Here is a 20,454-nt window from a genome sequence, read left to right on the forward strand (position 1 = left end):
CGTAGTATCACCCTAACACTTTACACCTAAATACCTAAGTATCCTGCACTGTAAATGTAAGAGTCTCACATGAAACCTTTTGCCTTGAAGTTTACAACCCATGTATGAGAAGAAATTTCGAGCTAGAAGAAGGGTCAAAGTCCTAATGATAGAGACGAAAGAAAAGTCCAAACCAAGTAGGAAGTTCAGTGAGGTTATTAAAAAGAGTTTGGAATGCACAACCATAACATTCCGAAAAAATGAAATCGAGGAAATCTTTGGTAGTTTCAATATTTTTTTGTTCTTATATGTATCTAAAAGATACTTCAAAGCTATAATCCTGATCCAGAGGGAAGATGCTTAGATTCTTTTTGATGAAGTAACCGCAATGCCAAATGAAGCCGAAGGAAAAAAAGCATAAATCGAATTGTTTTCAGCACGCTCTGTGCGAGTCATTTTCCTAGACGAGTTTGTTCACCAACCGTCCCGCGATCGCTCAATTAAAAAAATGCGCGGGCAGCCCGTGCCGGGGCATCCTATATGCCTTCCGGAGGTGGATAAGGGGGCGCTTTTTTCATTTTTATATTAAAAAAACAAAATTTCAAAAATATATGTTCAATAGGGAAATTTTCAAAAATGAGTGGGCGACAGGGTGCCTGTCGCTCATCCAGTGTAGTGGGCAACAGGACCTAAATGTAAAAAAAATTTACATTTAGATCCTGGAGTCCAAGGCGCATTAAACAGTGAACTTGTAAAATCGATATAAAATCGTAGAAACATCAGAAAAATACAAATTCAACTGTTCTGAATTCTATGAAACAAGATCTACAACTTTTGTTACATAAAGTTTTTCATTTGATCAATGTATCTAAATCAATAAAAATAGTTATTGTACCTAGAAAAATCTGAAATAATTCATTTGGTCTAGTTGTGCTTATCTAAAATTTACCAAACTTTTTTTATAGCTCTTAGGAAATAAAATAATTATACTGTAAAAGTTATGGCTTCTAATACTCAGTATAGCAGTATGGATAAATAACCTATTTAAACTAGACATATTGCAAGATCTAATTTAAAAACTTATTCTAGAAATGTTTTCTGGGCCTACCAATTTTGTACAAGCCTATGCTCACCATATGCAACACTTTGGCCAAAAATAACATGCATCCAAAGGATGGATCTTGAGATTTAAATAAAAGTGCATTAAACTGGTATTTAAAATAGAGCAAGATACATTGATCAAATGAAAAACTTTATGTAACAAAAGTTGTAGATCTTGTTTTATAGAATCCAGAACAGTTTAGTTTATATATTTTTTATTTTTCTATGATTTTATATCGATTTTATAAATTCACTGTTTAATGCGCCCTAGGCGCCAGGACCTAAATGTAATTTTTTTTACATTTAGGTCCTGTCGCCAATTAGGGGGGGCGACAGGCACCCATTTTTGAAAATTTCCCTATTCGACATATATTTTTGAAATTTTGTTTTTTTTAATATAAAAATGAAAAAATCGCGGATAAGGGGTATATCTTTAAACCCAATTCACGGCCCATCAAAGCCCAATTAGCAATCTAGACTTTTTCCCCATGTGCATTGTGTTTTCCGTTTTCGTTATGTTTCTCCGAGCTTCTATAATTTTTTGCGGGGAAGTGGTTAGAAGGGGGAAAGTAACGGGTGGGAACTTAAACTTACAAATTTAAAGATGCAAATACAACATGCGAATTCATATTTGCATTAGCTTCGCTAACCATTGTTACAAAGAGTTTATTAATATACAAAGTACTAACTGGCTTCATATCCAAAATACGAGTATTTACATTGGAAGGCACGATCTATATCACTATCACTAGTACATTGCCTTGGCCTGAATCAAAGTGTTGGCAAAATCTGTGGAAATTGACAAAGATTGATGCTGCAATAATCTAAATTTGGTACCACCAGATATTCCAGCAACTTGAGTTATATAATAATAAAGAAGAAAGTCAACATTATTGACTTGGTAGGAAACGAGCAATATAAACAAATAAAGAGGAAAAAAAGACATATCAAAAGTTGCAAATACCAGATAAACAGTCAAGATAGCTGCCTTTCATATGTCCATACCTAGACTATCATAACAACAAAATTTGAAGAAAAACTTTTGTAAAGAAGAAGATGAAATAATAATTTCTAACCCATCAGCCATTCAGCCTGCAATGAATAAAGAATAAAGATATATCATTTCATAATTTATTTCTTGATTTATCATTTTGCAGCATTTAAGAAACCTGGAAGCCTCCATCTTCTCTACTATACAGTCCACATTTTTCAATCTCATCTCAAAATTGAACTTTATCTAAATCAGAATTTATGCTATCATTTGGAAACCATCTTAGGTACAAATACCTTTCTGATATTGAACCTCTTGAGGCACAGAGAAGCTTATATCATCTTTTCATAATTTATAATTTGGGCATTGATAAGAAAAAAAGCAATAAGGCTAGGAAGTATCTATTAGTATAGTCCAAATAATGTTGAAAGATAAACTTAAAGTGTTGAATCAACCCACCATACTGATAGATAAACTTATGAACATGTTTTTAAAAAATGTTGAAATAGGCATTTACCAATGCTGATTTGGATAGATAGAAATGTTGAATACATTACTTTGAAATGGTGACCAGCTTCAAATTTGCCATCTATATGCATATGCATCAGCATTGTCCAGCTAAATGTTAAAACTAGATGAACTTGATTGTTGAGCCAGCTAACTAGAATTGTAGGAATAGGTATTTCAAATGCATTTTTTTAAAATGGTGAATATTTTATTGACAAATGTTGAACTAGGCTTAGCAAAATGTTTAACATGGAACTTATGATTGTTGAAATAGGTTTAGCAAAATGTTTAACATAGAACTTATGATTACTACAAAAATGTTAAATTAGAAAACTTAAATGTTGGAATATGCATTCATCAATGTTGAATTGGATCTAAAAAATATCGAATGTAGTGCTTTTAAATGTTGATCAGTTGAGGTTGCCATATATATGTATATTTATCAGTATAGGGTAAAATGTTGAGCTTTGCCATATTCTTATTGGGATGCACATAGCTTTGTTGTAGTGTAACTACCTACTAGAATGGTCACCAACCTGGCTATTGTAAATAGTTTGTCCCATTTCCCCAACAATGACCTTTGTAGTCTTAACTAATTGTTCAACATTTTCTATAAAAAATATTCTCTTGTCTTGACTAGGCACATGTAGATCCAGCAGGGTGAAATAATTAGATTATTGGTCGTAGCCTGAATTGGTAATGAAGAGGTCATAGGTTCAATTCATAAATCAATATTCAACAAGGTCTAATATTAGTAGGATAGATAAATAATAAGTTTGTTAAGAACTTGAGGTAGCATTAGATTTGCAAAGAACCTCGACAGTATATTATAGTACCAAAATATTTGTAGAAAAAGAATAAATGTGCTACTTTAACTATCATCCATCACCTTCCAAATTCCCATAGAGAATAGCTTAGCAATATTAACAAATACAGAAAAGGAATGTGAGATAAGGTAGGCAAAGCATATATCATGAACCTCTAAGCAAAACCTTGAGCATCCAAATCGTCGACAACAAAGGCTGCTGCCCATTGAATAATGAAAGCAAAACAAGATGTGACATATTATTCTGAACAAAGCTATCTTCATGCAAGAATTTAGGCTTACCAATTTAAATATGATTAATAAGAATAGCTTTTGGTTATAGGAAATGTGTAGTCATCCCAACAAGATTTAACAAGAGCAGTAAGCCCTGAACCATTTTATCCCTAGCAATTCTAATCACAGAGTGCTATCTTTCATAACCGAGAGCATTATGTTCTGAAATGCAATAGCTCATACTAAATGTTATCTTAATGGATGTCTGGATCACGAGGATAACTATTTCCTGTATCATCAGGCCACTCCATGGTTCATGCATTGTCTAGTGCCCACAAGATATCACCAAAGCTATGAAACACCACACTTCTCACTACATGATTCATCATGGAGACTTTCTGGTGCCATCAATTGTGGTTCCAGCAACCATATTACAAAGGTATTCGCCTCAAATCTGGAGAAGATAAAAGCAAAATAGAAGAACAAACACAAATAATCATCAACAGAATTAGAAAAAAAATAGTTGAGAAATGTGGGCAAATCAACGAACTTCCTCATCTGCATATTAATTCTTTTAACTCAAACTGAAGGACATATTAAATCCGGTGATATGGAAGAGCTTTTCTCTATCGTAGCATGAGGAGCACCCAATTGAAGCATGGGTTGAGAATGCATCAATAAAAGTTCGGATAGAAGCGCAGACAGATCGAAGGAATTAGACAAAAATGGATTCTCACAAACACCGAAACCCAACATCACCAACCTTTCCTCAACTTCTTCGATCATATGGGCACAAAAATGGATCCTGACATTGGAGCAGGCAACAGCGGGTGGCGCGAGCAAGCGACAGCGGGTGGGCGAGCAAGTGACGGTGGGTGGCGGCGCTAGGGTTGAAGAGAGGATAGTTGGAGGAGGAAAGAGACGAGCACAGAATCGAACAGTCCTGCAACGACACACAGATCTCAAACATCGGAACGTCACCTTCCCACCTCACCTTTCAGGATTTCCGGCCCGTGCCGCCCCACGTACAGCCCAGCCCACGATTCGCCCGCCCGCATCGACAAACACTACCAACCCAAGCAACCCCCGTCCTCCTTCCTTCCCCAAGTCCCCAACCCCCCTCGCCTCTCCCCTCCCCAAACCCTACACACCTCGCCCCGGCGGTGCTCCGCCGTCCCCGCCGCGCAGCCCCATCGCGCCGCCCCGGCCCGGCCACGCGGACCAGTGACCGCCTCCCCACCGAAAGGTACCGCGCCGTGCGGCGGGTCGCGCAGACGGCCACCCCCCACTCGGCGCCGCCCGCCGCCGCCGCCTTTGATGTCTCCCACCTGCGACCTCGGCTTCCTCTGGCCCCGGTCGCAGAAGAGCTCCCAAGAGGTTCCCCGAGCGGCCACTTCCGGCGCCCAGAGATTGGCCTCCCCACCGCAGCCGAGATGAGTGGCGGCGGCAGTGGCAGCGGCAGCGGCGACAAGGTACCCAGTCCGCCCCTCCTTCCGCCAGTGTGTTTGAAATGCCATCGGTTTAGGTGTAATTGTGCGGGTTAGCTGTCGGTACTGCTCGTCCTGCTCCCATGGCGTGGCGCATTAAAGCGGGTGGGGTGGTTGAAGGTTGGGTTCTGAGTGAGTTCATTGGATATTTGAATGGTGTTTTCGTGGTACCTAGCATGACGATTCAATGCTGCTGCGTGTGTGTGAATCATACCCGCGTTACTAGAGTGCATAAGCTATCGGACTGTCGAGTCAGTTTGGATGTTAGTAGGTGATCATTGATCAGTGCTTGAGATATTCTTGCCTTCAATGTGTGCGATGCCGCGGGTGAGTATGGCACTAGTTCTGCTGTAAATCGAAGTAGAAGTAGAAGTTTCCTTAAATGCATAGAGCTACTTTCCAAACGGCTCACTTTACAACTAGTTCCATATGCTGTAGATTTTATGCGGCATGAGTTTTGTTAACAAGCAAAGTTGCCCAAGTTGTCCTGGTCTTCTAATTATCCAGTTGCCTATGTATGTAATGCAGATGTTGCTGTTCGGGTCCTTTACAGAGGATGAGACGAAGTTGTTCCAGGGTCAGCCTCTCAAAAGTCCGACTAAAAGTGCGACCAAATCATGGGAACATCCAGAGATCCAGTTTGGCTCGCTGAACTTTTCAGTTCTGAGTCTACAGAAAGCATCAAGTCCTATTGCTAAAGGTGTTGTTCTTCCTGCAAAATCAGCAGATGCTCAGAGCAGTGTCATTACAAAAGAGAATGCATGCAGTAATAAAAAGGAAGCTGTAGGATCTAGCTTTCCAAATGGTGGACCAGTTCTGGCTAATGGATGCCCCCTTGTGAATGTTTTTCCTAACAATGTTGTATTAGAGAATGTGAAGAAGACGGAGGCTGTTGTTCCTCCAGCTATGCCTGTTGCTCCTCCAGTTGTTACTGCCAAAAGCATCAGCAATGCTGCACCACATGCAGTGTCAGAGGTGGACAAGGAAAGCACCAAATCCACTCAAAACAGAAAGTTAGATAAGGAAAAGGAAATAACTGAAAATGGAAGCCCAGTTGTTGATACACCTATTGTTGCAGCTTCAGCAGATGAGGCGGTCACAAGCTTAAACAAGAAAGCCTCTCAGAACATGCCCCTGCTTCCTCATGGTTTGAGGAATACAGGAAATATTTGCTTCTTGAATGCAACTTTGCAGGCATTGCTTTCGTGCCCGCCTTTTGTCCACCTTTTACAGGATTTGAGAAACCGAAGTATACCTAAGGTACCACCTAAACAATTCAGTCTGATGCGATTTTGGTGCTTATTTGACTTCTTTTGTTCTGACAAGCCCTTTCAATTTAGGTTGGCTACCCAACTCTGAGTGCTTTTGTTGAGTTCCTCTCTCAATTTGATGTGCTTGACGAATCAGTTATGAAGAAAAATGAGAAGGCTGTTACAGTTGCTGCAAAACCACTTAATCCTGCCATGTTCGATACTGTTCTCAGAAACTTTACTCCGGATGTGCCGGCTGGAACATCTGCTCGGCCAAGGCAAGTGCTTGCTGATTCTGTTCTTAGGCAAGTAAAACTCCTGAAGTTGTGAATGCTGTGCCTGCTAATTGAATATAGCAATGGGTCTATTTATTCTATTGTTGTGTTGAGGCCTTTTCTCTTTAGGACTTTGTGTGAGACTATAATATCATCGAGTGTAGCAAGTAGCAGACCTGTTTATCAAAAAAAAAAAACTAGCAAGACCTGGACTATTATATATTGATAGTTTTTTAGCTGATCCCACTAATGCTGTTATATATCTTGATTGTTCTCTATCACAAACCAAACTTTGCATATCTATGTTGGAAGCTATGCTTACAATCATGGTCACATGATCATTTTCAGAGGCTCCCAAATGGTCTAATGGCATTTTATGATACTTTGTTACCGATTTTATTCTAACAGTTGTCTGTATGGACAATGTGCATGCTGTTTTCTGTTATGTTCAGTATATATCTCCTTTGCAATTGAAGCTTTTGTTTCAGTTCGTGATGCTTTGCATTTCTGTATTTCTGCAGGCAAGAAGATGCTCAAGAGTTTTTAAGTTTTGCCATGAATAGAATGCATGATGAACTGCTGAAGCTTAATGGCAATGGTTCGAATTCAAAGGAGGGTATGGTTGTTTCTTCTGCCGACGATGATGCTTGGGAGACTGTTGGACGAAAGAACAAATCTGCAATAGTTAGAACTCAGAGTTTTGTTCCATCCGAACTAAGTTCTATTTTTGGGGGGCAACTACAGAGTGTTGTGAAAGCTGCAGGTAAAAGTCTTGTCCTGAGAAATAGCTTTTTTTGGTGTGTAAATAACTGAACTTGATATATCTCTATGAAACATTTTTTTGGAAACAATATTTTTTCTTTATTTGTTATGCTTGCATCATGTTCCCATGAAAACAATTTTAGAAATATTTTGTACATCAATTCCCAACTCTGTAAACCCTGCTTTACCAGGCATTTAATGTGTGTTGAACAACTCCTATTGTTGTCACCTTTTGCCTCCTGCTGTACGTGCTGTCATCAATTTTTTCATCTCTACCTGATCAAGTCCATTAGCTTTTAAAGCAAGAGCTCTACATGTTGTCAATTAAATCTTCTTTGTGTTTCATTTGTACTAGAATAAAAAAAATAATCTAGAACTATTCCGTGTCCTGTAAGGTTGCTTATAAAGTTATCATTATCCCTGTAATTCTGTGTTGTTGTCACTGCCATTGAAGTTTTGCTGATATTGCATGAGTCAGTTCTGCTTCTGCAATCCTGTAAGATAAAAGAGAAAGGCTTCTATTTTCCCCACTGGAGTATGGTGATATTCCATTCAAACGCTTCTAGTTTCCCCACTGCAGCCTATGCCTATCTACCTTCTCACTATTTTGTACTGATGATTATTCTTTGCACTTGCCAGGTAACAAAGCATCAGCTACAGTTGAGCCCTTCCTACTTCTCCATCTTGATATATTCCCAGATGCTGTTCAGACACTGAACGATGCACTTCATCTTTTCTCTGCTCCTGAGTCTTTAGAAGGATACAGAACAGCTGCTGGAAAGGTACCTTATCACTTTGTGTTTAGTAATTTGATCTTGAATTCATTGTGTGCAATACAAGTGATGCCATCCATGAATGTGATGCAATGCATTTTGTTTACAGAACTACTTGCATAGGCAAAATTTTGAATGTATCTTCTAGTTTGTTTTACGAGATGCATTCTAGAACGCCTTTACAATTTTTTGTTTTGGATTTATACCTTTTTAAAGATGGGCATATGCCTAGTCAGTTACGTTTTGCTTATTTGAACTTTTGTCTTCTCTTGAATTTGCTGCAACTTAAAGTTTTAATTGAACTGTAATTTTCTACATTTTGTTTATTTAGTGCCACAGTACAGCTCTTCTTTCATAAATAGATGCAGTAACTTAGTGCAATCCATGGTTCGGCTAGGCGGCGATTCCGCAGCGCGCGATTAGGCGCTAGTCGAAGCCCTGCCGCGTCGATTTGGCCGTAGTCGCTCTTCTAGGCGGTGGCAGCTCGTCGGCAGAGCCAGTGGGGGTGGAGGAGCGCCTGGCGGAGGTCGCCGGTGGGGGGGGGGGGGGAGGAGCTGCGGCGGCGGCAGGGGCTTGCACGGGCAGCTTCTGGCGCAGGCGTGGGCGCCCAGCAGAGGAGAGAGAGATGTCGGAGAGGGAGAGGAGAGGAATTGGCGGCGGTGGCGGCTGAGGCTGGAGACGAGCCTCACGAAGGATGCGGGAGTTGGGAGATGGATAGGGTTTGGACAGGTTGCCTCTCTCTTGGGCCTTTCTATGGACTGGACAGGTTGTCTCTTGGGCCTTTCTATTTCCCTAAATCAGCCTTTTTACCTATCTGAGCCCACTATTCAGCTGTTTATTTTTTTCTTTTAGAAGATAATATATGTATATTAGTATATATATAAAACGCCTAGGAGCGCCTAGGACCGAGTACTCCCGACTAGGCGCTAGGCAATGGGTCAGCGCCTAGATTCCGCCTAGCGCCTAGCTGAACTTTGGTGCAATCAGCTACAGTTACAATGTAATATCAAACTTGACCTTACAGGCTGGTGTGGTGACTGCTAGAAAATCATTCAAGATACACGCGCTTTCAAAGATAATGATACTACACTTGAAGAGGTTCAGTTATGGAAATCATGGGAGCGCTAAACTTTATAAGCCACTCCACTTCCCTCTGCAGCTGGTTCTTAGTCGTGACCTGCTGAGCTTGCCGTTGTCAGAGGTAATAGTTTGCTGGATTGCTTCTGTAAATGGTTATTTGATATATTTGTTGGTATCTTCTATTGGATCAATGGTTCTCACGTGCAGGCATGCTTTATGTCTGTAGTTTCCTCCATTGTCCTAATTTTTGGACAGTTATTCCAAATTCGCTAGTAGAATCTTTTTTTGCCATGCAAATCCAGATCGGTACATTTAATTGTGCATTTAAGTTTGTAGAAAAATCACTGCGAATGCACTTGAGGCAAGCAAATTTTACATGGTCGTAACTCATGACAGAGATTGAAATGATTAATAGTTGATTGATTACTACTGAATCACTTGATCTAACTTTTTGTCTTTGTCGTATGCAGGGTAGAAAATATGAACTTGTTGCGACCATCACTCATCATGGGAGGGACCCATACAGGGGGCACTACACTGCTCATGCAAAGCATGCCAACGGCCAGTGGCTTCGATTTGACGATGATGCTGTCGCCCCTGTGGGCCAGAACGAGGTCTTGCATGACCAAGCATATATCCTGTTCTACCAGCAAGTCTGAAAGTACCACGCAGTTGATTAATAGCCCTTATTGCTGCTGCAAGCATGATTAACCTGTTTGGAAAGCTTCAAATCATTTCGGTTTCATGGTGGCATGGCCCTGTCATGGAGTCCTTGCCCTTGAATCCAACATGTCAAGGAAGGTGTGAAGTGAATACGCTTTCGTCTGACCTGAAGTATTGTTTTGAGAAAAGTCTTTGTTCTGATTCATACACACTTGTTATGTCCACTGTAGTATTTCCACTTATTATTAGGAGTTGTTGAAACAAATGTTTCACAAGCCATGAAGGGAATTGTGTGAAAAGATTGCGACAAATGGACGGGGCTGGTTGGCTGCTACACCTGGCAAGCTGATTTCGGAAAAGAATGTAGCGAACTGCAATCGGTTAGGCCTGCTGTTAGTCAGTGCAGTTGTGGCATTTTTTTTTGAAACTCAGTTGTGGCATTCTTGATTCCCAGAAGTTTTGTGGTACTATTTTTCAAGCTTTCAAAATTATGTGGTTCATCAGTGTTTTCTATTACTTCTTAGTTTGGAAGATCGAATTACAACTTCATTTTTTTTCCTCAGTAGTCGCTAGACAGTAGATGCGGACGGCAGAGATCACTAGGCATGTAAAAGGTCCTTTGGAAAGTTGCTCATGTTGCTGCTTGGCTTCCTCAGGATCTTGAAGCCTTAACAACTCAGTGCCATCTGCACTTGATAAAAGTTGAAATAAAGTTAAGCTATCTGAAACAGAGTGAAACAATAGAAAATCAGAGCGAGTCAGAGTGGAGCGTCCTGAAATAGACCAGGCAACCTAATGCAAGCCAAATCCGTTCATCAATGATCAATACCAACGGACCGAGAATTCCATCCTGCAGGGATCAATTGCAAGCCGTTTCCATCTAGCATCTATCATTTGCTTGAGTGCTGCATCATTTAAGAAATCCGAAGGAGCTTTCAATACCTTTTACGCAGCGACACTATGCTTGTACCGCCCTGTGTACCATCACTCATCATCATTTTTCCCAAGAACTAGAGATATTGGCATTGCTTGTAAACCTCCGGATGGAAGGAGTGAGCCAAGCAGAATCACCATCCATCATCGCAATCAGAGACCACATTTTCAGGCTCGAATTTAGAGGGCACATCCCCCTCCGCCCCTTCTCCCCAAAAGAAAGAGCAAAGACCAAAGGAGTGAAGAGTTCTAACATCAGAGTATCAGACTGCTTGCCATCTTATATCCAACAACATGAACAAGGTAGGAGGAGCAGTAGTACATGATTCTGCATCACTCCAAATTTTTTTGCTTGTTTTTTTTCTCTTTTCTAAGACAGCTCGATGGACCTGATCTGAACTGAACACAAGAAACTACAAGGAGAGGAGAGCTCCAGACTCCTTGGTTGAGTTTCTCCTCTCTTTTTTAGTCGTACGTATAAACAGAAACAGAGACTAGACTTGATGTTACACTAGACAGCAGCGGCAGCAGCCATCGCGGGTCGCCAGGAGACGAAGGAAGGGCTCTAGCGAGGCTGGTGGATGAAGCGGCGAGCGGCGCCCCTGACGCCGACGTGGTGCGCCGGCTTGTCCGCGTGCCTCTGCTGCTGCTGCTGCTGCTGGGCGCGCGGCGACGGGGCGCCGACGACGGCCCTCGGGGAGCCGAGGCTCACCGCCCTGAGCACGTCGAGGTCGTACCCGGCGGGCTTGGCGACGTGGTGGTCGGGCGCGTAGAAGAGGTCGTCGGTGTCGAGCAGGTCGACGGAGTCGTCGGGGAGGAGCGCGGCGACGTCGACGTCGGCGTCGTCGGGGAGCCCGAAGGCGGCTTCGTAGGCCGCCTCGTGGAGCTGGTGCTGGCGGAACCAGTGGTCGCGGAACCAGGCGGTGGTCTTGACGAGCTCCCACCACTCGGGCGAGAAGTCCTCCACCTGGCGGTACGCCGCCGGGATGAAGAGCGGCGCGTTCGGGTTCAGCGACGACGACGCCACGGCCATGGTGCTCATCCTCCTCCTCTGCACAGCTCTACTGCCTGGAACAAGCACGGGAAGAGAGAAAGCGGTCAGCTTTAGGCTCAGCTTGCTCGAGCAGCGAGCTCGTGCTCGTGCAACAGCCAACAGCTCCCGCGATCCGATCGCCCGAGCTCAGCTCGCTCAGATCCGGAAGGGGAAATCGTTAACGCCACAGATCTGAGAAAGCTTTCTGGTGTTGGAGCTTACCTTTTCCTCGCTTCGCTTCGCTTTGGAGTCGACGTGCCAAGCCGAGCGGACAATGGAAATATCCCGTACAGTTTTTGGGGTGGTTTTTGGCTGCCGTGCCGTGCCGCGGTGGGGAGGGGCGGGTGTTTATAGCCAGGCGCTGGTGCGACGCCGGAGCTGAGCCGTGGTGGTGGTGGGTCGCGTCGTCGGGGCGGGGCGGGGCGGAGGGACGATGGGGACTGGTCGGCTTGGCCTCTTTCTCGCGGACGCGGTGTGGCCACCGGATTTTCTGTGGGCGCCCTGTGGTTAGCCGCGGCGAGGTGAATGATTGGTCTGTGCCGGTGTGGTGGTGGGGGAAGATCTCTAGTTTATTCCGCAGGAAGGTTCCTGGCTGATAAGGACGAAAGGAGCCATGGAACGTGTAAACCGTGGCATCAGTCAACCGCGGGTGCTGTTTGTGATTAAACAATTTTGAGTTATGAGCTAGTCCCACCCTATCACTCTCTTCACTTTATGGCGGATAATTGGTGCTGATTTGTTATGAGAAAAAAATACTATTAGGAGTTGGTGGCCAGTGTCTGATTTAGTGTTAGAGAAAATTACTGCTGGTTGATTGGCTGACAAGCCAAGCGAATAGAGTAAATTTTATTTTTAAAAATGATTACACGTCTTAAAATTGATAGAATAAATAAATATCACCTTCTTGTCATTGACTATGTAGCCTATCACCATAGAAAATACAAGCACCCGGCTGCGCTAAGTCTCGAAGTCGAATAGGATGGGTAAGCCATCCAACATGCATAAACTACCCGTCGATTGAGCTAGCATGTTTAGCGTATATGTTTCAACTAGAGATGTTAATTGATGATTTTTAGGTGCACTTCTAATTCTCTTTATTTCAAAATTTTGTACTAATTTTTCGAAATGAGATTTGATTTTGAAGAAATAGTATAAAATTTTAAACTAAAAAATTGAAGGTACATCTAAGGGTCACCAATTAACACTCCTAGTTTCAACTGATAGCTCGGTTTGACAAAGCTGCTTTGTCTTGACTGAGCCTGAGCTAGAGGCAGAGGACGCATTATCATTCTTCAATAAAAAAAAACTCAATCCTCTTTTATTTGCTGGATTGTGATGTCAATCCTCAATCCCTATGAGCATATCTAATGTTCACGTTTCATGAGAAATTTTATGGATATTAAATATCATGTCACATCAGCAAATTTATTAATACGATAAAATTATTATGAGAAAAAAGGAGGGAGAGTTTTATCATTATAAAATTCATACACGTTCGCTAATTCTTCGTCTTGATGGTTATGCTATGAAATTGTTTATGTACTATGTACGAATCTGACCAAATAATTAAGATCTGAAACAACTTGGTCCATGAAATTAATTAGTATTCAAGGACGTGGCATACGGCATCAGGAACTAAACCACCACAAGAACTAGGAATGGACCCGATGAGCACGCTAGGGACAAATACGTCGCGATCACAGATCGACCGGCACGTCTTAATAAGCATGCATACTTAATTGCAAATTGATTCGGTGAAATAAACGTTATTATTATTATTATACTCCAGCGGGGCGATGGCACTTTGTTTCCCATTCAATGGCTTGCATAGAGCGTTCAGCGATATATTTTGATCGCCAGTGGTCCTTGTCCTTGGTCCTCGTCAGCTCTTCAGTTTTTCCCGTTCAAAAGGTAGCCAAACTTAAAAAGGCTAGTACACGATAGACGACCGTGCCGGACGCAGAAGCTTGACATAGATATAATTCCAAACTTCATTCGTGTTCAGTGGAGTACATTCATGTAAAACAAGGTTTCTATCATGTGTAGGTATGTTAGTTGACGGTGTCTTGGAAACAAAAGTATTGTACATCATACTGGAGCGACCGGTCGATCGAGCACGGTCAACAATTAGGTCATTCCCAATCCACACTCTGTTCGTTTGGTCTGTCAGCCAACCAACCAGCGGTGTTTTTCTCTCACATCAAATCAGCACCAACCACCAACCATCAGTCAGCCAGCAGTACTTTTATCTCATAACAAATCAGCACCAGCTACCAATGTCTATAAGTGGTATCTAAAAAAAGAAAGTAAAAGAGTACCCACAGACACTACATTCTCAATGCATAGTTTCTATGATGAATGAAAGAAAATAAATCTCTGCAAAAAGAACAATGGAGACTTCGCTACATCTAACGGCTGAATGCCGCTATACACGACGAATCTGGGACCTAGTGGCAAATTGGGTCGCGCAGCCAGGGTTACGACCCTCCAACTGGAGAACGAGTAGCACCACTCTGAATGGTGGAGTAGTGTCGCGATGACACCCTCAACACCGCGGAAGGCGATACGAACCCTAACCATGCTCGTTGTCTGGGAGATCTGGAAGGAGAGGAACGCACGAGTTTTCCAACGCCGCGAGTCTATTGTGATTTCCCTCTTCGTGAAAATAAAGAAAGAGGCGAACGCCTGGGTTCAAGCTGGGCGAAGCACCTTGCGGCCTTACTAGCGCGAGACTAATTTTGGTTGACGCTATTTTTTTTTGTACTTTGCCGGTTAGCCGTACATGTAACTCCTCTTCTCTATCAATGAAATAAGCACAATTTTGTGCTTGTTCGTTCAAAAATAAATCTCATCCAATCCTCCCTCTTTTGTTTTCTTGGCTTATCCTATCACTTTTCTCTCTTTTTTAATTTTTGTAGACATGGTGTTTTGCATGAGAAACTATATCTATTTTTTTTCATTAACTCTTTTCCCATGTCATCAAATTCCTTAAATGATATGTTTATTAATTTTATGAACACCATCAGGAGTACTAGAAGAGTTGGGACTGGTCTTACTCTTACAATTAAGCGTGGAAGCGCAGGCGCATGCACGGCTGTAGATCGACGACGACGACCCGCTTTGCGGGGCAAGACCGCCGCGACGACTGACCCGCCGCCCCCGGTCGCAGCAGCCAGCTGCGTTCTCACCCCAAAATAAATTCCCTCCGTCTCCGTCCGCCGGTGCCCGGCCCGCCGCGGCCTCGCGGCTGGGGAGCTCCCCCGATCGATCCCCCTTGCCCCGCCGCGTATCGATCGCCGACTGATCGATCGGTTGTTCGATTCCCCAGTTGAGATGGGAATTATTTCGGCGAGCATTTCCAGGCTGATCCTGCGGTCGATCTCCGGTCATCTCCCTCGTCTGATAGAATTGATTCATTTTATTGACGGGATATTTTCGCGTCCCAGCCATCATCCCATGTTACCCGGCCGGGGCTCCGATCCACAGCATGTGCCAGCAGGCGGCAGCCGGTGGGCAATCATTGGATGGCCTGTCCACGTCAGAGTGCGAGAGGAGCTAGTTTTTTTTTTTGAAACAAGAGGTGCTTAGCTAGCTTGCCCTTGCAGTTTTGCACTGAGGCCTTGTTTAGTTGCTAAACTTTAGAGTGTAAAGTACTGAAGCATTTTCATTTGTATTTGGTAATTATTATCCGATCATGGATTAATTAGATTCAAAAGATTTGTATCATAAATTACAGACAATCTGTATAATTAATTATTTTATTTAATTATATTTAATACTTCATGCATGCGTTGGAAGATTAAATATGATAGAAAATCTTGTAAAGTTTTGGAATTGAGCAACCGGATAAGCACGGGCGCTGCAGCGCGATAGCCGTGTACGTCCGCGTACGTACACGGTCACACCAAGAGTCGTCGCTGTCTTGGATGCATCGATTCTTTTTCTCTCTCTTTTGATCGAGTCGTCGCTGTAACCGGCGACGCGCACGCGATGGACGACCACCCATCAGTATTTTGAAGCAAACCAGGCCACCCATCAGTAATAAAGCGCTGCGGATAGTCTTCTCTTTTCAGAAGGAGCAGTCTCATTTATCTGAGGCCCCGTTTACTTCCCAAAAATTTTCACCCAAAAATTTTCACCTCTCATTTGAACACATGTATGAAGCACTAAATGTAATTGAATAACAAAACTAATTACACAGTTTGGATGTACACGACGAGACGAATCTTTTGAGCTTAATTAGTGTATGATTAGCTATAAGTGCTACAGTAACCCACATGTGCTAATGATGTGGTCAAAAAGCCTCAAAAGATGCCTGCTGCTTGTTCGTGATAAAGCTGCTGCTGCTGCTGCTTTGACGAATGGATCCTGCATGCGCTCGGTCGACAGCGACACCGTTGCTGTATGTCGCTAGCGCCTAGCAGTAGCAGCTAGTCTCGGCCCTGTCGACATTCCTGGTGATCTTAAAGGTGAACTCTCTAATTGATGAGTCATCTAGAAAATGAAATGTGGAGCTGGTGCGCATATGATTTAGCCCTGCTGATGATGAGTGATCTTAAAGGATGGATTATGATGAATATAGATGCAGCAATTTTTCAGAAAGCTAATCGAATAGGTATTGGCATTGTGGTTAGAGACCATAGAGCGGAAGTTGGGCATTGACATGATCACAAATTCTGAATTAGCAGAGGCTATTGTAGTCAGGTGGGCAATTCTTTTTGTTTAGGAGCTTCCATATAGTCATGCCATGATTGCTATTGATTGTCTTTCTTTGGTTCAGAAGCTCCAGTCAGAAACCATGGATTGTTGGCATACAAGAATTATAACTCAAGATATTAAGATAGCTGTGCAACCTTCTACCGTCGTCTACTCTTTTGTTCGTGTAACTAGATGTTGGAACGAGGTTGCTCATGTTTTAGCTAGATCAGTGGATGAACTCTCTGTATCAGTTTGGCTTCACGGTGTGTTAGAATTTCTATGGCCTTCTGTGTGTAATGAAAGCTTTTACCGTTTCTCAAAAAAAAAAAAAGTAGCAGTAGTCGGCCGACGCGTATGCAATGACTGGACGGCCGAGATCGACGGCTGCTGTGCTGTGTGGTCATGAATTATTATCTATTATTTTATTATTTAGCCAACAAATAAAGCATCCACGTTCGCTTTCAAAGTCTAAAAATTCCCACATTAATCGGAGAAAAAAGAAAAATTAAAATTACCCACCACCACCATTACGAAAAAATTAGTCTAAAATACCCCTGTGCCTAATTAAAAATTACCCACCAATGCCATTATGAAAAATTAAATATGAAATATCATTTAGCTATGTATCCGTTACAAATATATACTATTAATAAAAACTAAAGCTAACAACAATCAATCAAAATAAAATAAAAATAAGAATAATTATAAGCATAATATTATTAAAGCTCAAAAAATCAAATTGTTATTATAGGTAGATCATATTTGAATTGTTTTAATCAATAATAAGATATAATTTACGATAATGAACATGGTGATGTATTGTAAAAAAAATTAGTATAATTTTTAATTAAGGATATAACGATATCTGAATTTTTGAATTTTCAGTACTAGCCGCGCAAATGCGCGGGCTACACGCCTAGTTATTATTATTCTCCATCCATGCGATGTGCTAGCTTTTTTTGGAGTAATTCTTTTCCATCAGTTAAAGCCAGTCTCCCCAAGCTAGCGGACATCGCTGCTTGGAATTGAAAATGAGGCCAGTGGGTGGGTGGTGTTCTGTTCTCTAATGGCGATGGAGATGGATCGCAGTTGGATTATTCGTCGAGCAGTTCCTGTGCAATTCTTTTCCATCAAGTGCCCGTGCCGTGGGCTGCATCGGCACGGCACGGCATGGCCCCCCACCCCTCTTCAATTCGAGCGGCCGGCCGGGCCACCGTACCTCGATCAGATCACCTGGTACTACGCTAGCTCGCCGTCGCATCGCCGTTGTGGGAGCGTGACCTCGCCCGCCCGCTGCGACGAAATCATGAGCTAGCGCGCGGTGGTCCCGAGGAGCGCGATCGATGATCCACCGCCCGGCCGATCGTGTCCGGCCGGGTGGTGTCTCGCCTTGCCGTGGATATGAATCCCAACGTAGGGGCAGCGTGTCTCGATTCTGAATGATCCTCGATCACAAATATACTAAGCATCCACGGGCCACAGCCCACAGACGGTGCAGGACCAGAGGACGTTTGCAACGGTTGAGCATGGAGCGGAGCGATTGGCCCCGTAAAAGAAAAGGAGCAGCGAATTAATCAACATGTACTACGTACACGTCTCTCATGCAGCCAGATGTGCCAACCACCGCTCCCGTCCGGCGCGGTGCCGGCAGACTCCGATAGCAGTGGCGAAGATGCACTTTCCATTGCAAGAAATAAAACTAAATATGATTTACATGGTAAATTTCAATTAACTAGTAGGAAATTCTTTTTTCACCATGGTGCACGTGCATCAGGGACACATAGTGTAGCTTCGCCCCTGTCCGATAGTCCGGTGGCACTGGTAATATAAGGCTCTGCATGTCCCCCCCACCCCCGGTACAACTGTAAAGTATCCCTCAGTGTCCACGCCCGTACGCACGCAACCCTAACACACACACACCCCGTCAGTGGCGGAGGCAGGATCGCAGGAATGAAAATTAGGAGGAATTTGCTTCTCGTTCCTCCATCTCCACCTTTCTTTTTCGAACGAGAATTACTCCTGCTTATGAAGAAAGCGTATAGCTCAACCCTCATCTTTATCCTTTTCTTCTTCTTTTTCTCTCTCTCCTCCTCATCTCCCTGCTTTAATTTGCTCGCAATGGAGTTTTTCTTCCATCTGTGTATTACAGGGCCTGTCGACGTGCAGCTTTGGAACAAGGATATGAGCTGATCAACTGCTGTACGTTGGGGGGGGGGGGGGGGGGGGGGGGGGGCTCTGAATTTTAGGGCTCGATGCGCGGTAGCTTGTGATGTCCTAAAATGTCCCCGGGCCTGCGTGTCCGTTATCGGGCCTATGAGCCCATGTTTCGTCGGCCCATGAGCCAAGTCAATGTAACCAGTGTGGGAATCCGGGAGAAGGGACATCGTGAATCAGAAACCTAAATGTCCTATTCTCTCTATCGTTCTTCCTATGCTCCGGCGGATCTCCACCGCCATCTTGCCGAGCGCGACGCCGGTAGTTATCTAGCCCATGACATAGCTCCAGTTACACCAAGGGATCGACAGGCCTACCTAAATCCGCCCCTACACGCCGCAACCCCACCTCACACATACAATTTCAATGGCAGTACGTGAGAGAGAGTCTGCCGAGATTATTAGAGTAGCACAACCCCTATTGCGAAAATCCGCGCCGCGCGAGGCTGGAACAACTCACGCATGCAGGGGATTGGCGGCTTCGCGCTACACCCAGCAGCCCCACCACCGAGCTTGTTACAAGCTCGTTCGCCGTTGGCTGATGCAGTCTGTTGTTCTACATGCGAACCAAATGGTTGCTCGGGCACAGGACCTAGAATTCCCTCTGCATCCCACTCCCCAAGAATATTGTTGAAAACATATGCATCACGAGACACCGATGGTATAGTAGCCCATGTCTTGTTGTTGTTGTCCCTATCATCTCCTGGCTCCTGCCATTCTCCCTCCCTCGATGAATGATCGATCATCACGCGGGGAGCTGTAGCTATTTATGGGTAAAGATTCAGCTGCACGGGACGGCCGGGTACGTGACCCCGGGGCAGCGACATGAGTCCTTCAATTCACCAATCGTTAGTTACAGCCCGGCCACCAGTAATTTCTCATTCATGGATCATCGGATCGAGTAAAATGCAAAATTCAAAATTCCAAAACTATCACATCGAATGAAAATCTTATATGTATGAAGTATTAAACTTAGAAGAAATAAAAAACTAATGGTATAGTTTGCTTGTATAGCACATGCTTGTATATAGCCACCAGCTTTGCGTTATTAACTTGCTGTCTCGCTAGAAGCCGTAGTGCGGCCTCGATGCATAGATGCACGATAGCCAGGTAGAGAGAGCCGTTGCATGTCCAACGATCATGCGAAAAGTTGTTTTTCTATTTTTTTACACATCTTGCCTCCTGTAACTCTCGCGAGATCACTCATTCTGTTTCTTTTGCAAGCAGGTTGACAGCCTCCCTTGCGTGCCCAACGATTTATTAGCTGCAGTGTATTTTTTCTCGAATGCACAAGAGAGTTTCGCATCTTTGTATTAATCTATATTATAAAAATTGAAACCAATTAAAAATATTTTTTATTTGGACTAGGTCCACCGTATCTCTCACACTAGACCCACCTATCAGGGTGGAGGAAATTAGAAGGAGGTGTAGACCCATAAAAACTGCGAGTTAGAGATCATTTATGTCAAAATACAATTATTTTTTTCACCGATAGCTCGCTTACCCACCCGCCCTCTCTTAACTCTTCCCGTCCATGCTCATGAAAAAACTCGAACTCTTCTCGATCAAACCTACGAGCACCAGGACTCTCTTCGCCAATAGGGGCCTATCCGCCATGGTAGGAGGGTGATCCCAGTAGGGATGCAAATGGATGACTCTTATGTGCACCT

General features: G+C 43.4%; 2 protein-coding genes across 5 annotated transcripts; one reads left to right on the forward strand and one right to left on the reverse strand.

The window, feature by feature from the left end:
* The first annotated feature begins 4,657 nt into the window (after positions 1–4,657).
* Positions 4,658–10,423, forward strand: LOC120662090 (ubiquitin carboxyl-terminal hydrolase 24-like). 3 transcript variants are annotated; one of them, XM_039941186.1, is made up of 7 exons: positions 4,658–5,089; positions 5,633–6,364; positions 6,445–6,632; positions 7,151–7,392; positions 8,031–8,173; positions 9,189–9,365; positions 9,715–10,423. In XM_039941186.1, exons 1-7 carry the CDS (start codon positions 5,051–5,053, stop codon positions 9,901–9,903), a joined length of 1,710 nt encoding a protein of 569 aa, XP_039797120.1. In that variant the 5' UTR covers positions 4,658–5,050; the 3' UTR covers positions 9,904–10,423. The 3 variants fall into 3 exon arrangements, with proteins under 3 accessions (XP_039797120.1, XP_039797119.1, XP_039797121.1); XM_039941185.1 differs by having other exon boundaries at positions 4,662–5,089; positions 6,445–6,659; XM_039941187.1 differs by lacking the exon at positions 9,189–9,365 and having other exon boundaries at positions 4,662–5,089; positions 6,445–6,659.
* A 657-nt stretch (positions 10,424–11,080) lies between these two features.
* Positions 11,081–12,324, reverse strand: LOC120662092 (protein EARLY RESPONSIVE TO DEHYDRATION 15-like). Of its 2 annotated transcripts, none has more exons than XM_039941188.1 (2): positions 12,096–12,324; positions 11,081–11,908 (listed from the first exon to the last, which is right to left on the reverse strand). In XM_039941188.1, exon 2 carries the CDS (start codon positions 11,880–11,882, stop codon positions 11,406–11,408), a length of 477 nt encoding a protein of 158 aa, XP_039797122.1. In that variant the 5' UTR covers positions 11,883–11,908; positions 12,096–12,324; the 3' UTR covers positions 11,081–11,405. The 2 variants fall into 2 exon arrangements, with proteins under 2 accessions (XP_039797122.1, XP_039797123.1); XM_039941189.1 differs by having other exon boundaries at positions 11,081–11,921; positions 12,096–12,228.
* Between the last annotated feature and the right edge of the window lie 8,130 nt (positions 12,325–20,454).

Source organism: Panicum virgatum, chromosome 2N (genome assembly GCF_016808335.1).
Source record: "Panicum virgatum strain AP13 chromosome 2N, P.virgatum_v5, whole genome shotgun sequence".
Classification (NCBI taxonomy): domain Eukaryota; kingdom Viridiplantae; phylum Streptophyta; class Magnoliopsida; order Poales; family Poaceae; genus Panicum; species Panicum virgatum.